Raw genomic sequence first — 17,668 nt, 5'->3', positions numbered from 1 at the left:
TATCAAAGGAAGGCATTCCATTTTTAATACATACTCACCCTTTTCAATATACTGTACTTCAAACACCATAGTTATCTCTCTGAGGTGGTAATTTCATTGGATGTTGAAAAAGCATTTGATAGAGTGAAATGGGAGTACCTTTTCACATTTCTGAAGAAATTTGTTTTTGGTGATAGATGTATTTATAGGATTTGTATCTTGTATACTTCCCCCTAGCTTCGGTCTATACTAATAATGTAAAATTTGACTATCTGCCATTGTTGGATGCATCAGGGATGACAGAGAGGAGGAGTACATAAGCCTAGCAAAGGGCTTTGCTGCCTGGTGCCACACAAACCATCTACAGCTCAACACCTCAAAGACAAAGGAGCTGGTCATTGACTTTGGGAAGTACAGACCACGTCCGCGACCAGTTCTGATTCAGGGAGCTGAGGTTGAGGCTGTGGATTCTTACAAGTACCTAGGGCTCTGGCTGGGCAGAAAACTGGACAACCCACACCAACCACGTGTACAGGAAGGGACAGAGCAGGCTGTACTTTGTGAGGAGGGTGTGGTCATTTAACATCTGCAGGAAACTCCTGTGGATGTTCTACCAGTCCGTAGTAGCCAGCGTCCTCTTTTACACCATGGTGTGCTGGGGGTGGGGTGGGGGGGTGCACATCCAGGCTGGACAAACTGGCAGAGAACACTGGACAAACTGCCGGACATTATGGACGAAGCCAGTCACCCGCTGCACACCGTCATCAGCACCCAGAGGAGCCTCTTCAGCCACAGACTGCTCCTTCCCAAGTGCAGGACCAACAGACTGAAAACACCTTTATCCCTCAGGTCATCACACTGTACAACTCATCACTCGGGGGGAGGAGGAGTAACAGGAAGACAGAGGTCGGGAATAAAAATGAGAGGGACAGTAGTAGCCAGTAAACCAGTATTGATCAGTATGTCTGGTATTCATATTGTGCATTTGTATTTATATTTGCAAACTGTTTTTCACTTCTGATAGTTTGTGTGCTTCTAACCCTGTGTGCTGCTATACAATGCTGCCGGAACCCCAATTTCCATGAGGGAGTCTTCCCAAGGGATCAATAAAGTTCTATCTAATCTATTTTACACTGTCATGTGGTACACATCAATGTTGCCCCCTCTCCACTTTACTTTTTGCTTTAGCAATAGAGCCACTATCAATAAGCCTCAGAATCTTTGTTGCAGGGTGTGACTCATGGGAGTACAGAACATAGGGTTGCTCTGTATGCATATGATTTACTTTCATATATCACAAATCCAACTAGTCATTTAACATCTATTATAGCAGTACAACAAAGTTTTGGCTCTTTTACTGGATATAAACTTAACATACAAAAAAGTGAATGCTTGCCTATGAATTTAGCTGCACAGCGACTCAGACAAACTTATCTTCCTTTCCATCTGACTCATTCTGGTTTTAAGTATTTGGGAGTGAATGTATCTGGTTCACTTCAGACTCTGCAGGCTGCAAATTTTACTCCTTTATTGTCAAACATAAGGTCAGCTTTTCACTCATCGTCATTCATCTTCAACCACTTTTCCGGGTTCAGGTCGCGGGGACAACAGCTCCAGCAGGGGACCCCAGACTTCCCTTTCCCGGGCTACATTGACCACCTCTGACTGGGGGATCCTGAGGCGTTCCCAGGCCAGTGTGGAGATATAATCTCTCCACCTAGTCCTGGATATTCCCCGAGGTCTCCTCCAAGCTCGATGTGTGTGGATGTGCCTGGAACACCTCCCTTGGGAGGCGCTCAGGAGGCATCCTTACCAGATGCCCGAACCACCTCAACTGGCTCCTTCCAACGCGAAGGAGCAGCGACTCTACTCCGAGCTCCCCACGGATGACCAAACTTCTCACCCTGTCTCTAAGGGAGACACCAGCCACCCTCCAAAGGAAGCCCATTTCGGCCACTTGTACCCGCAATCTAGTTCTTTCGGCATAACCCAACACTCATGACCATAGGTGAGAGTAGGAACGAATACTGACCAGTAGATCGAGAGCGTCGCCTTTTGGGTCAGCTCCCTTTTCATCACAACAGTATGGTAGAGCAAACGCAATACCGCCCCTACTGTGCCGATTCTCCAGCCAATCTCACGCTCCATCGTCCCCTTACTCGTCAACAAGACCCTGAGGTACTTGAACTCCTTCACTTGGAGCAAGGCTGTATTCCCTACCCGCAGTAGACAATCCTTCGGTTTCCTGCTGAGAACCATGGCCTCAGATTTAGAAGTGCTGATCCTCATCCCAGCCGCTTCACACTTGGCTGTGAACTGATCCAATGAGTGTTGGAGGTCACCGGCTGATGAAGCCAACAGGATCACATCATCTGCAAAAAGCAGTGATGAGACCCTGAGCACACCAAACTGGAAACCCTCCTTCCCCCGACTACACCTCGATATCATTTTTCATTTATTTTTAATTTTTTTATTTAAAAGGGACAACACATATTAATGAACATAAAGTGTAAATATGTCAGATTATAGCAATGGGCTAACTTCCATCTGTAGTCCCTGAAAGACTATAAGAATTAAACAATTTACAGTAAAAACACACAAACATCACAGGAGCTTATAATACAACAGACTACATTACATAGGGGTCACCAACTACTACAACAAGACACTGACTAGACAAAAAACAGGAAACATATTGTGATATTCATGGACAAATGCTGTCCATGAATATCACAAACAGGACTGGTGACAGGGCGCAGCCCTGGCGGAGGCCAACCTCCACCTGAAACAAGTCCGATTTATTGCTGAGCACCCGAACACAGCTCTCACTTTGCGATACAGAGATTGGATGGCCCTGAGAAGGGACCCCCCTCACTCTATACTCCCACAGCACCTCCCACAGTATCTCCCGGAGCACCCGAGCATAAGCCTTCTCCAAGTCCACAAAACACATGTAGACTGGGTGGGCATACTCCCAGGCACCATCCAGGATCCTTGTGAGAGTAAAGAGCTGGTCGGTTGTTCCACGACCAGGATGGAACCCGCATCATTCCTCTTCAATTAGAGGTTCGACTATCGGCCGAACCCTCCTTTCCAGCACCCTGGAGTAGACTTTACCAGGGAGGCTGAGTAGTGTGATGCCCCTGTAGTTGGCACACACTCTCTGGTCCCCTTTTTAAATATGGGGACCACCACCCCAGTTTGCCACTCCTTAGGCACTGTCCCAGACCTTAACGCAATGTTGAAGAGACATCTCATCCAAGACAATCCCTCCACAGCCAGAACCTTCAGCATTTCTGAAGGATCTCATCAACCCGGCGCCTTGCCATTGCGGAGTTGTCTGACTACCTCAGTGGCTTCACCAGGGAAATTGATGAAATCCTCCATCAGCTTCCAGCTCTGCCCCTACTATAGAGAGCACTCTGGTCTGATGCTTGAGTTCCCCAAGTGTTCCTTCCAGCGCCAGATTACATCCTCAGTTGAGGTCAGCAGAGTCCATCCTTACGTAGATAGCTTGGATGGTTCCCCATTTTCCCCTCCTGAGGTGCCTCACAGTCCGCCAGAAGCACCTTGGTGCCGACCGAAAGTCCTTCTCCATGATTCTCTTAAAATATGGTATCAATTACAACTTCACTTCAAATGTGTTTCTGCTTCTGCTCTTGGCCCATTATGTAATGATCACCTCTTCCCTCCTTCCTTCTCAGGCACTGCATTTCATCTATGGGGTAAGAAGGGCATTAAATGCTTCTGTGATCTTTTTAAGGCTAATACCTTTTTTAATTTTACTGATATGTTTTCCTTATATGGCCTGCTTCACCTTTTATTTTATTTTTTAAATTAGACATCCATATTTTTAGAGTTCCCCCTCAGCCCACCAAACATCTTTGGGAGGACTCCTTTGAACTTATGCCCCATAACAATTATACTTATATTGCAGTATATAAATTTGTTCTCTCAATAAACAATCATCCAGTCAATAAAACTATATTAAATAGGAAACAAGAGTTGAGTTTGGAATTTGGGGAAGATTTTCTTGGATTAAAGCAATTGACAGAATTCACACATCATGATCATATGCAAAACTAACACACAAGCTGCATTTGTTAAAGTCCAAATTATTCAAAATTTCCAATGTTTCTGATCTGTGTGATAGCTGTAACTCCTCTCCGTAATTTAAGTCATATGTTTTTTATTTTCCCCAATCTTCAGCCATATTAAATTTCGTACTTTGATGTCATCTCTCATGTTATCTCTCTTGGCATCAGGCTGGAGCCTTGTCCGTTTGATCTCGTTTTTGGAGCTTCCTAGCATCCCCCCTGTGTCCCTTACTAACTCGCAGGTGGATACAGTTGCCTTACCTCATTGCTAGCACGCTGCAGAATATTATCTGGAAAGTTTCACGTCCTCACCTATTTCTTCTGGTGAAAGATCTGGTTTTTCTTAAAACTTGGGGGAAAAAAAAAAAATCAAGTTTAGTCTTAGAGGAAGGGCTGATGGGTTTTTGAAGGTGTGGCAACCATATACGAGGTCTGTTAGAAAAGTATCGGACCTTTTTTTTTTAAAAAGAAAAAAAACCTGATGGATTTGTATCATGTGTGCTTGAATGTGCCAACCTTGAACCTTCGTGCGCATGCGTGAATTTTTTCACGCCTGTCGTTTGCGTCATTTGCTGGCAAGCAGCCTTTGTGTGAGGACGTGTGTTGTGCTCTCGTCAGATTTTCACTGCAAGGAAAAAGACGGAACGACTGGAGCAGCGCTACGGCATCAAATTTTGCCAGAAACTGGGCGACAGCCAGGTGGAAACCATTCGGAAGATTCAGATGGCTTTCGGTGACTTTTCAGTCGTGTGACTATCCAAGAAATTGTGGAAGAGGTGGGCATGTCACAGCATGTCCTGTGCGACATCAACACAAAGGTGTTTTTGCTCCGCCGTCAGCAGCTTCGGCACGAATTTCACCACCACTCTTTTCATGGCCAAATCTTCTGTCACAGTGGAATGTGCCGAAAAAGTGCTGATGTCCACCTCTTCCGCAATTTCTCGGATAGTCACACGACAGTCCCGCATCACCACAGCGTTCACTTTTGAATGACCTGGTCATTTCAGCATGTTGATGGCTGACCGGAGCGTGGCTCACTCTCCACCACTGTGCGGACATCTTTAAACCGGTTGTACCACTCCATCTGTGTGATGCCCATAGGATCGTCACCGAAAGCCATCTGAATCATCCGAATAGTTTCCACCTGGCTGTCGCCCAGTTTCTGGCAAAATTTGATGCAATAGCACTGCTCCAGTCATTCTACCATTTCCTTGCAAAGAAAAAATGACGAGAGACTACACCCATGCTCACACAAAGGCTGCTTACAAGCAAATGACGCAATCGACAGGCGTGAAAAAATTCACGCATGCGCACGAAGGTTCAAGGTTGGCTCATGCAAGTACACGTGATTCAAATCCATCAGGTTTTTGCAAAAAAAAAAAAAAAAAAAAGGTCCAATACTTTTCTAACAGACCTCGTATTTCTTATTTTAGATCCTTGAAAAATACTGGACCTGACTGAAATGATTGTCATGGGAGTGTGTCTTTTATTATTATTTATTTGTTTAATTGTTGTGGAGGGCCTATGATTGGTATATTGGCATTGGGCATTTGTGAAGGTTCGGGCTGTGGCACATTTATGTATTTTGATTGCAATTTCATTATGTTTGCACTTTTCTAACTGATGTGGAGGTGTTTTGTCTTTTGATGAAAAATGCTAAATAAATTAATTAAAAAAGAAAAAAGAGGAAATACAAACAGTATGGTACACAGACAATTCTCCAAAAAACTGAGAGACCATGCTGGAGTGAGATTTGTGAGGGAAGCCATCAAGACACAACAACAACTCTAAATTAGTTACAGGCTTCTGTGGCTCTGACTGAAGAAACAACCCACAGCGCAACTTGTGTCTGTTGGACCAGTCACAGCTTCATGATAGAGTGCCACAGAGAAGGGTTTTAATACATGAAAACCAATCAAACTGAAGCACAAGTGTCCTATGTACATTGAAGTAAACTGCAGCTGAGATAGCACATGTTTTTAAGAAAATATGTGCCACTCCACCATAAAGGTGTATAGCAGGTAATGCAGCACCTACACTACTGGAAGTGAGATAATCTCCTCTACTTAACTGAATGTTGAAGTTTAGGTTCCCCAATTAAATGGATTTGAGTTGAAGCACCTGTTCTACTTAACAGTAAACTGCAAAAGCTAGGATACAATGAACACTGTTTTAAATACAAAGAATCTCAGGTAACATTGCTCAGTATACAGTGGGGTAAAAAAGTAGTCAGTCCCTGATTGTGCAAGTTCTCCTACTTAGAAAGATGAGAGAGGTCTTGTAATTTTCATCATAGGTACACTTCAACTATGAGAGACAAAATGAGGGAAAAAAAAAAATCCAGGAAATCACATTGTAGGATTTTTAAAGAATTTATTTGTAAATTATGGTGAAAAATAAGTATTTGGTCACCCACAAAAAAGCAAGATTTCTGGCTCTCACAGACCTCTAACTTCTTCTTTGAGAAGCTCTTCTGTCCTCTACCTGTTACCTGTATTAACGGCATCTGTTGGAACTCATCTGTATAAAAGACACCTGTCCACAGCCTCAAACAGTCAGACTCCAAACTCAACTATGGCCAAGAGTCAAGACCAAAGAGCTGTCAAAGGACTTGCACAATGAAGGACTGACTAAATACTTTTTTTTACCCCACTGTAACCCCTGCCAGGTCTCTGATTAGACCATTGCCCTTTGTTCTTGCTGTTTGCCGCTCTCAGACTGCATTATCTCTTTACACACCAATTACAATCACTGGTTATTGACTGAAAACAAACAGAAAGCTAACATTTCAAGCTCACAATATTTGGTGTGGCTTTATTATTAAAAAACACACAAAAGAGCAAAATTGAAAACCTACATCCTCCTCTGTCACATGAGGAGCGAGACCCCTGAGCATAATGGTCTTGCTCTCCTCCTCATCCTCCTCCTCATCTTCTTTCTCCATTTTGTAGTCCTGGTCTGGATAATCCCCATTGTATTCATCATCAGATCTGCCAGTGTTGCGCCGTTTTCGACCCCTCTGCAAAAAAGGTCCAGTTATCAAATTCAAAAGTAAGATTGCTTCAACCAGATCTGTGAATGTAACATGCAGTAAGTTTGCAAAGGGATTCCCCATTTACATACATCTGGACTGCCTCTGTCTCTGTGATTATGAAAGCGTTCTCTGCGTCTCCCATCACCACGACACCGACGCTCATCATCCGCCCATCGCCGATCATATTCTCTATCTTCATCTCTACTTCGTCTTTTATGCCCGTCACGATCATCTCTTCTTCCATCCAACCCATATCTTCCACTGCGTTCCCCTCGACTGAGTCTGGAACAGAGGTCCATGCATCATAATAGCAACAGGATTCTCACCAGGATTTTTTTTCTTAGCAGAGTAATGGGATGAAAAAAATCACTTTAAAAAGCCAGGGGTTTGGGGGCCACTTGGGTGACACCCCAGCGGGGCACCCAGGGGGGTGAATCCCCTTGAAGATTTTGCATTTTGGGCTTATAAAAGGGGCTTTTTTGTCAGTCTAAATGTACCAAATAGCTCTGGAATTAACTTAATTAGACCATATTTTTACCTTTTACATACCATGCTTCTAAAATATTGGACAGTCGGGTACTTAATCTCACAATAACACCCAAATCATGACTTCACAACAACATTTACTGAAACTAAAACAGTTACGTCTACATTTCTATCATAGATTTGATTAAAGAATGCTCAGGCAGTGACATCATCTCTTCTTTTATTCATTCTGGCCCAGTTGTTGCAAGCTAAATCAAAGCTGAATGTTTCACACGTGTGTTCACGTGGTTAGGGAGTTAGCAAATTTCAACAGAAATTGCCCTGATGGTATAAAATAAAGATGCTCTATGAATATGGCTCCTGAAGCCTATTCCATGCATGCTGAAAAATAAGGCAGGACAGAAAATATTTGTTAATAACTGAACATATGTCAGTATTAGAATACAGCTTACCTTTTATCAGCTCCCATCATTCAATATAGAAGACACGTGTTTGTTTAAGGAAACCTATGGGAATATTCAGAAGGAGGGGGAAAAAACCTCTTAGCTATTGAAGTATTATAATGAAAAAAAGGTGGCTGTTTGATGTCAGCAAGTACAAACAGGATCGCAAAACATATTTGAATATTATATCTATGAAATAGGAAATACAGAAGTCATCTCTACATTATTATTATTATGCATTTTCCTTTTTGTTACTGCTGAATAGTGATATTTGAGTGGATTGTGATAAATTGCGCAATGTAGGGTGCACAAGTATGGATGTGTATGTGTGTGTGTGAAATGTACTGTTCTTCTTGTGTATTGACATGTTCATATTGTCAATTATTCATATTGTTATATCTTTGCAAGAAAATTTAATAAAAATACTGGAAAAAAAAAAAAAAAAAAAAAAAGGTAAACTTTTCCACAAACTTCAAAGCAATATTAAATCATTACCAACTATGATGCCAACCCCAACTGGCAACACATGGTTACAGCATAGGCGACATCATGGTTTACTAATACTTTTATTATGCAACAATACTAAATGCAATTCTTGCGCACTATTTTTTAGATATGTTTTACTGTGCCTTTTTTTGTTTTGTTTTTACATGTATCGCCACAGGCAGAGCAAGTCTAGGAACTGCATGAGTCCATGTGTGTAGTCAATATCTTGAAAAAGAAGAAGTAGAAGAAGTCTGAAAAGTTGCATGCAAGATATTTTCAGAAAATCTTTGTGTATCAATGTGAAAGTTGATATAGAAGGTCACCTCACGAAGACAAGTTCAACGTTGGGCATACGAGGGCTGTCAAAGTATAGGTCCTTTTTATTTTTTTCAAAAACTATATGGATTTCATTCATATGTTTTTACGTCAGACATGCTTGAACCCTCGTGCGCATGCGTGAGTTTTTCCAAGCCTGTCGGTGACGTCATTCGCCTGTGAGCACTCCTTGTGGGAGGAGTCGTCCAGCCCCTCGTCGGAATTCCTTTGTCTGAGAAGTTGCTGAGAGACTGGCGCTTTGTTTGATCAAAATTTTTTCTAAACCTGTGAGGTACATCGAAGTGGACACGGTTCGAAAAATTAAGCTGGTTTTCGGTGAAAATTTGAACGGCTGATGAGAGATTTTGAGGTGATACTGTCGCTTTAAGGACTTCCCACGGTGCAGGACGTCGCGCAGCGGTCCCAGGCGCCGTCGTCAGCCTGTTTCAAGCTGAAAACCTCCACATTTCAGGCTCTATTGATCCAGGACGTCGTGAGAGAACAGAGAAGTTTCAGAAGAAGTTGGTTTCAGCATTTTATCCGGATATTCCACTGTTAAAAGGAGATTTTTTTAATGAAAGACGTGCGGGTGGATTGCAGCGTCAGCTCGCAGCCGCCGCAACGCCCCACAGGAAAAACACCTCTGTTGGAAGCCTTAAGGACAAGTTGGAACATGTCCAGCTGTTAAACAATTTCTCATATACTTACTCCACTGAAAGCCATCAAAAGCCGCCTGGATTTTACAAATGGTTATCAACACGGAGGTGTTTTTCCTGTGCCGCCGCACCGCGCCGGCTGCGTCCCGACGCGCGGACCTGTCCGCACGTCTTTCATTAAAAAAATCTCCTTTAACAGTGGAATATCCAGTTAAAATGCTGAAACGGACTTCTTCTGAAACTTCTGTTCTCTCACGACGTCCTGGATCAATAGAGCCTGAAATGTGGAGGTTTTCAGCTTGAAACAGGCTGACGACGGCGCCTGGGACCGCTGCACGACGTCTCACTCCGTGGGAAGTCCTTAAAGCGACAGTATCACCTCAAAATCTCTCATCAGCCGTTAAAATTTTCACCGAAAACCAGCTTAATTTTTCGAACCGTGTCCACTTCGATGTGCCTCACAGGTTTAGAAAAAATTTTGATCAAAAAAAGCGCCAGTCTCTCAGCAACTTCTCAGAGAAAGGAATTCCGACGAGGGGCTGGACGATTCCTCCCACAAGGAGTGCTCACAGGCGAATGACGTCACCGACAGGCGTGGAAAAACTCACGCATGCGCACGAGGGTTCAAGCATGTCTGACGTAAAAACATATGAATGAAATCCATATAGTTTTTGAAAAAAATAAAAAAGACCTATACTTTATTGACAGACCTCGTATTTCAGTTCTGTGATCGCAAAGTGGCACTCTCTGAAACAGCACATAGCACACAGCAGCACCACATCTTCATTGGGTGTTGATAAAACTTGCTGCCATAGATTTTATATATATATATATATATATATATATATATATATATACACACACACCCTGCTACAGCGTTCCACAAGTTGGAGTTTAGAGTCAGTATCATCCTTGCTTTACATACATATACACATTATATATATATATATATATATATACCATGGGTTAAAGCAATAAACTTTCATCTGACTGAAATTTTTTCTTGGCAAAAATCAGTGCCAGCAATTCCCTAAAATGTGGCGTAGTGGGGGCACACACTGTTTTTTTCCTCAATAAATACAATAAACACATTATACAGCATACAAATCAATTCTAAATAGCCTCTAAGGAGAGACTGAGAAAGCATAAAAAGAATGCAAAACCTGAACATAAAAGGTACCTAAAAGGGTGGTGTGGGTGGGGTGTAGTCTTGATTCTGGGGGGTCTGGGGTGCTCCCCCAGAACATTTTTTTAAAAACCAAGTCAAATTTTGTGTATTCTGGTGAATTTTAATGGGTATGAAGCCCTGTAAATCAAATAAAACTCACTTCAATCTGTGAAGTAAAAACACAGTATTGATTATGGGGGGTCTGGGGGATCTCCCCCAGCATTTTTTTTAAAAAAGCAAGTCAAATTTCGTATATTCTGGTGAATTTTAATGAGTATGAAGCCCACTGAAACAAAGAAAAGTCACTTCAATCTGTGAAGTAAAAACACACTATTGATTATGGGGGGTCTGGGGGTCCCCAGAAATTTTTTAAAAGAGCAAGTCAAATTTTGTATATTCTGGTGAATTTTAATGGGTATGAATTCTTATGAAACAAAGAAAACGCACTTCAAACTGTTAAGTAAAAATTCTTTGTCTTCTGTAGTATTTCGATTTGTTCTAATCCGGTGAATGCACCAAATGGGTGCTGTGTCGCTGTACAGTCAATAAAATACAAAATTAGGGCCTAAAGCAACTGACAACATTGTTCTGCTGTGCACAAACTAACACCGTCACCAGTTTTGAAAACGCATGCGCACTGAGAAACTTAAAACTGGCTTATTCACACTTAATCTGTAAAATGCTCTCATTCCTAAAACAAACTGGGGCTGCAACTAACGATTATTTTAGTAATCGATAATCATTTTTTTTTTGGTTGGTTTTTTTTTTTTACTTACATGTGAGTTTTGCCATTATTTCTTGAAGTGAGTTTGTTGTGTGGGCCGCTGAAGAGGAGGTACTGCTGGCCCACCACCACCAGTCGGCGCCCTGCTTGGAGTGCGGGCTTCAAGCATGGGAGGGCGCCGAGACAGAGTGACAGCTGTCACTCATTTACACCAGCTGTCAACAATCACCGTCATCTCTATAAAAGCCGGATCATTACTCCACCTCCTCGCCGAGAAATCTACTACCGTCAAAGGTAATCTTCTCTGCTGTATCCAACGATATTATTATCATTATTATTCTGCTTTGCAGCCGTGTTCCTGCGTCTCAGTCCCTGCTGGAGTGGTATACAGTGAGAGTCAGCGACGTCCTCGCCTCTCACTCCTCCTAAGGAAGCGACTGACAGGAGCTGCACGTTTGTTCTTTATTGGAGGTGGAGGTTCTCCCTCCCGAAGGAACTAGTTCCAAGGATACTGGGTGTGTGGATACACACTCACCTTAACTGTTTTGTCATCTTCTGCCAGTAGTACCGGGTCTGCAACAGAAGACGGTGACCACCTGGGGACTCAGGACTTGGCGGGCTCCGGTGTCTTCAGGCGTTGGTGGTGGAAGCTGTGTGGGTCCGGCTCTCAGATCGCCAGAGGTCTCCTATCTTCGAGCCTGCCGCACGTCACCTTGTGTACAATTGGCACTATCTGTATCTGTATTTAGTTGTGCGATTCACAACATTAAATTGTTACTCTTTGTCTTCATCCATTGTCCGTCTTTTGCGCCCCCTGTTGCGGGTTCGTGTTACGACCCTTTCCCAACATGAGTTATTATTAAAAGGCCTTATCACGTAACATCAACGTTGACCTTGTAATAAATTTATGATGTTATATTCTCATCAAAACATACCTCGAATAATGTTTTTGTTTTTTATTGTTTTTTTTTGAGAGATTTCCATCAGGTTTCATCGATTATGAGCATTTTTAGACGCCTACAGAAACTCTCTCAACCATGGACACATATTACAGCAAGAGTTCACAAAAGTATTTTAAAGGCCTGACTAAAGTGTAATATGTGATCTTTAATAAGTTATTTTCATGAAAAAGACACAAATGTGCAATTTACTGCATTTTATTTTTTTGTGTAAAAATACAGCTTAGATGTGGTTTGACCGAAACAAATTGTCATTAAACTTAACCAGTTGTATATAATTCTCGTTTTACATTACTTAGTCCACATTTCATTTTATTTTATTTTACCTTATATTTATATTGGTTGTGCATATACTCTGAATAATTTACCGTTAAATTTCACGATCTTTCATTTGGCTAAAAATTACTCGCACCACAGAAAGCACCTTTATGGAATTGCACTCAAATCTTGTTGTAATGGAAATTACAATGACAATAAAGGAGATTCTGATTCTTCTGATTATTATTATTAATATGTAAATAAAAAATAAATAAATTATAAATCGTATCATACATTTGACTCTTTTACGACAACAAACACTAAGCCATTATTTATTATACAGAAAACATGCACCCAAACTGTGCTGAGATGCGAACTGCTTAATGCTAACTTTATCATTGAAAACGCCATAGACATGCTAACGCGTTAGCATCGGTCCCATTTTTAAGTTATAAAATACATCTATCAACTGTTTTAGAAGACCATGACAGGTCGGTTTAATATAAAAAAGATAAATATTACTCACAGACATATGTTCTTTAAAGTTTTAGAGGGGGAAAATTAAGATAAAGCGACAAACCATCGAAGCAGAGTCGGATCATTGCTTCATTGGTTCAAAGCAAAGCCACGCCTCGCTCTACTTGGGGAGTGTCTGCCAATGTTCCCACAAAGACAAAAAGGAGAAGGACTGTGGCTCATAGCAAGCAGTAAACAGAGCGGGGAGGAGTGAAAATTCACACAGTCCCTTCCTCCGCAGTCCACGCTGCTGTTTTGATTAGCGCAGAATGGGATGTTGCTTTGACAGTGCAGTATCACTATTTCGGCCCCCAAAACACGCATGACACCACGTGCGCACGCGCATGTGTGGTTAAATTTTCCAAAGGACGGAAATCCGTCATGGTGACGGAGAACTTTAACCCATGATATATATACACACACACACACACACACACACACACATATATATATACACTCAACAGAAATATAAACGCAACACTTTTGGTTTGCTCCCATTTTGTATGAGATGAGCTCAAAGATCTAAAACTTTTTTCCACATACACAATGTCACCATTTCCCTCAAATATTGTTCACAAACCAGTCTAATCTGTGATAGTGAGCACTTCTCCTTTGCTGAGATAATCCATCCCACCTCACAGGTGTGCCATATCAAGATGCTGATTAGACACCATGATTAGTGCACAGGTGTGCCTAGGTGTGCCTTAGACTGTCCACAATAAAAGGCCACTCTGAAAGGTGCAGTTTTATCACACAGCACAATGCCACAGATGTCGCAAGATTTGAGGGAGCGTGCAATTGGCATGCTGACAGCAGGAATGTCAACCAGAGCTGTTGCTCGTGTATTGAAGTTCATTTCTCTACCATAAGCCGTCTCCAAAGGCGTTTCAGAGAATTTGGCGGTACATCCAACCAGCATCACTACCGCAGACCACGTGTAATCACACCAGCCCAGGACCTCCACATCCAGCATGTTCACCTCCAAGATCGTCTGAGACCAGCCACTCGGACAGCTGCTGAAACAATCGGTTTGCATAACCAAAGAATTTCTGCACAAAATGTCAGAAACCGTCTCAGGGAAGCTCATCTGCATGCTCGTCGTCCTCATCGGGGTCTCGACCTGACTCCAGTTCGTCGTCGTAACCGACTTGAGTGGGCAAATGCTCACATTCGCTGGCGTTTGGCACGTTGGAGAGGTGTTCATGGATGAATCCCGGTTCACACTGTTTAGGGCAGATGACAGACAGCGTGTGTGGCGTCGTGTGGGTGAGCGGCTTTCTGACGTCAGTGTTGTGGATCGAGTGGCCCATGGTGGAGGTGGGGTTATGGTATGGGCAGGCGTCTGTTATGGACGAAGAACACAGGTGCATTTTATTGATGGCATTTTGAATGCACAGAGATACCGTGACGGGATCCTGAGGCCCATGTGCCAACATCCAAGAACATCACCTCATGTTGCAGTAGGATAATGCACGGCCCCATGTTGCAACGATCTGTACACAATTCTTGGAAGCTGAAAATGTCCCAGTTCTTGCATAGCCGGCATACTCACCGGACATGTCACCCGTTGAGCATGTTTGGGATGCTCTGGAACGGCGTATACGACAGCGTGTACCAGTTCCTGCCAATATCCAGCAACTTCGGACAGCCATTGAAGAGGAGTGGACCAACATTCCACAGGCCACAATTGACAACCTGATCAACTCTATGCGAAGGAGATGTGTTGCACTGCATGAGGCAAATGGTGGTCACACCAGATACTGACTGGTATCCCTCCCCCCAATAAAACAAAACTGCACCTTTCAGAGTGGCCTTTTATTGTGGGCAGTCTAAGGCACACCTGTGCACTAATCATGGTGTCTAATCAGCATCTTGGTATGGCACACCTGTGAGGTGGGATGGATTATCTCAGCAAGGAGAAGTGCTCACTATTACAGATTTAGACTGGTTTGTGAACAATATTTGAGGGAAATGGTGATATTGTGTATGTGGAAAATGTTTTAGATCTTTGAGTTCATCTCATACAAAATGGGAGCAAAACCAAAAGTGTTGCGTTTATATTTTTGTTGAGTGTATATATAGAAAATGATTAAGAAGCCTCCCCCCCACCCCTATTTCTTAAATCTGAACCTGAACTGTCCCCTCCTCTAATGTAGTAAAGGTCCATGTCAATATAGTAAAGTAAATGTCCTTTACAATTTGCTTCCCTATGTGACCGTAGGAGCTTTGTGGCCCGGGACGGCGGTGGGATCAATCCCTGGACTGCTCGCACTAAAGACCAGAACTCTACCAGGTCAGCCAAAGGGAAATTCCCCGTTAGCCAAGCCAGCGGGAACATCTTTTCAATCCAGACTTCACCTTGCTACATATCTCCCCACCATTTTTGACTTTGTCCCGAAGTCACAGGTGCATTTAAGCATATTCTGTGACTACCCACAACCTGCCGACAATGCCAGTTGTGACCGTAGGGCCTTTGTGGCCGGGACGGCGGTGGGATCAAACCCCGGCTCGCACTAGCCGGTCTTTAGTGCGAGCAGTCCGGGGTTCGATCCAACCGCCGTTGGAAAGGTCCCACGGTCGCACCTATCTCATTAATTTAGACAAGAGTCCAGAAGGACGGGGAACAAAAGCCAAAGAAAAAGAAAAATCAAATAATGTACAGTGGTATTAGCCCAACTGAGCCTTCATGATTCACAAATTTATGTCTTGATAACCAGACATGGGGTCAAATACTTTGCATTGTATTTAAATACAAATACTTTAGATTTTCGAATTCCAAATACAAATACTTTGTACTATTTCAAATACAAATACCTTATATTTTGAGTATTTCAAATACAAATACTTTATACTATTTCAAATACAAATACCTTATATTTTGAGTATTTCAAATACAAATACTTTATATGAACTATAAACAACAAATCAAAACAAAAACTGATAAACCGGTGACAATTTATTGTGAAAATAGCATGGCCAAATACTATTGATAAGTAAAGGATTGAATGTTTTATCACAAATTCACTATTATAATATCACAGGCAATAATCAAACTATCACAATATATATTCTGTTTCCATCAATACTGCATCCTTTTGTATCCACCATATCACAAAACAATGATAAAATGTCGTATCTTCTCGTCTCAGCATATTGTATTGTTGTATCTCAATCACAATAACACGGAGCTTATAGTTTTCTGGTGTGTCTCAACATGGTGTCACAGAGATTCCCAAGTTTGAAAAGTATTTGTAATACTATTTGGAAATACATGGGATCGGTGATGTATTTGAAATACAAAAACAAATACTTTGAATTCAAAATCAGAAAATACAAATACTGCGAAAAATCTATTTAAGTATTTTCAAATACAAATACTTTTGTATTTGGCCCCATGTCTGTTGATAACCATTTCATTGCAAACTTGACAAGAAAATAAGGTGGAACTTAACATTGCTCCCGGTGTGTAGTGAGCGCCTTGTATGGCAGCACCCTGACATCGGGGTGAATGTGAGGCATTATTTGTAAAGCGCGTTGAACGTCTGATGCAGATGGAAAAGCGTTATATAAATGCAGTCCAATTACCATTTAACAAAACTACACGACAAAACTATGCTCGTCAGTCAACACTGTTTTTTTTTTTTAGCAGTTCTACCAGAGGACATTAGCCTTTATTAGCTAGCTGAAGCGGGCCTCTTCTGTTATGACGCTAGCTTTAATGTTACGAAAACTGCGCCCACACACGTTAACTAATCATAATTTTCAAAACTTCATGTATATTACTTCCATAAATTGTAGTGCTGGTGTACTCAGGGTTACATACCGTTTGTTAGATCTCATAAAATAGATTTTCAGGCCCTAAAATCCCAGTCGTACATTGAGAAGTCATGATACCAAGGTGTCGAAGCAGCGCTTCGAACCATTTATTAAAGGCGGTGAGAATGAATCATGGAGTTGAATAGAGAAGGCAGAGTTATAGTATAACTTTATGGTTTTATTATTGTCTGTTGGTCATAAATTGAAAACAAATTATATACAGATATTGGTTTACTCTTACTTTTTATATAAGAAGAAAACCAACAATCAATCATACAATCAACCAACAATCAATCCTACCAGAGCAGTTTCCACCTTCTAGACTTCGATACTCTAAAAATATGTAGCAAAACTTTAAGCTTAAGTGGGAAACGGGAAATAGAGGAGATATTTGCATGTAGTCAATAAAGTCATTATACACACACACACGTGTGTGTGTGTGTATAATGACTGTAAATCGTCTTTGCGTTTGATTTTATTTTATTATTTTATTTTATTTATTTTTTTAATTCGAAAATAATTTTAATATTAAACTTTCTCCCACCCGTTCACATGTACCCATTAGAACAGTTTATTCTGTGCACAAGTTTGAATCAGATAAACATTTTTCATTTAGCACAGAATATTTAAGAAAACCAAAGTGTTGTCAAACAATGCATATAACACATAACATTATGACTAATTATTTGAGAACATGACAGACTTGCTGAATGAAAACAATTTGTGAAGTT

At 41.7% G+C, this 17,668-nt stretch overlaps 1 protein-coding gene across 2 annotated transcripts in view; it reads right to left on the bottom strand.

The window, feature by feature from the left end:
* The window catches only part of LOC117506952 (RNA-binding protein 5-like), a 57,786-nt gene extending 40,753 nt beyond the window's left edge, over window positions 1–17,033 (bottom strand). The window contains exons 1-4 of one of the 2 annotated variants that reach the window (XM_034166626.1): window positions 16,943–17,033; window positions 8,049–8,101; window positions 7,200–7,392; window positions 6,934–7,095 (exon numbers count right to left, since the gene is read on the bottom strand). In XM_034166626.1, coding sequence (XP_034022517.1) covers window positions 6,934–7,095; window positions 7,200–7,392; window positions 8,049–8,068 — 375 coding nt within the window. In that variant the 5' untranslated portion in view covers window positions 8,069–8,101; window positions 16,943–17,033. The remainder of the gene's footprint in view (window positions 1–6,933; window positions 7,096–7,199; window positions 7,393–8,048; window positions 8,102–16,942) is intronic. The other variant, XM_034166627.1, reaches the window with a different exon arrangement.
* Between the last annotated feature and the right edge of the window lie 635 nt (window positions 17,034–17,668).

Source organism: Thalassophryne amazonica, chromosome 3 (assembly GCF_902500255.1).
Source record: "Thalassophryne amazonica chromosome 3, fThaAma1.1, whole genome shotgun sequence".
NCBI lineage: Eukaryota > Metazoa > Chordata > Actinopteri > Batrachoidiformes > Batrachoididae > Thalassophryne > Thalassophryne amazonica.
The sequence above is the reverse complement of the archived record's forward strand: the minus strand, read 5'-3'. Positions and strand labels throughout refer to the sequence as shown.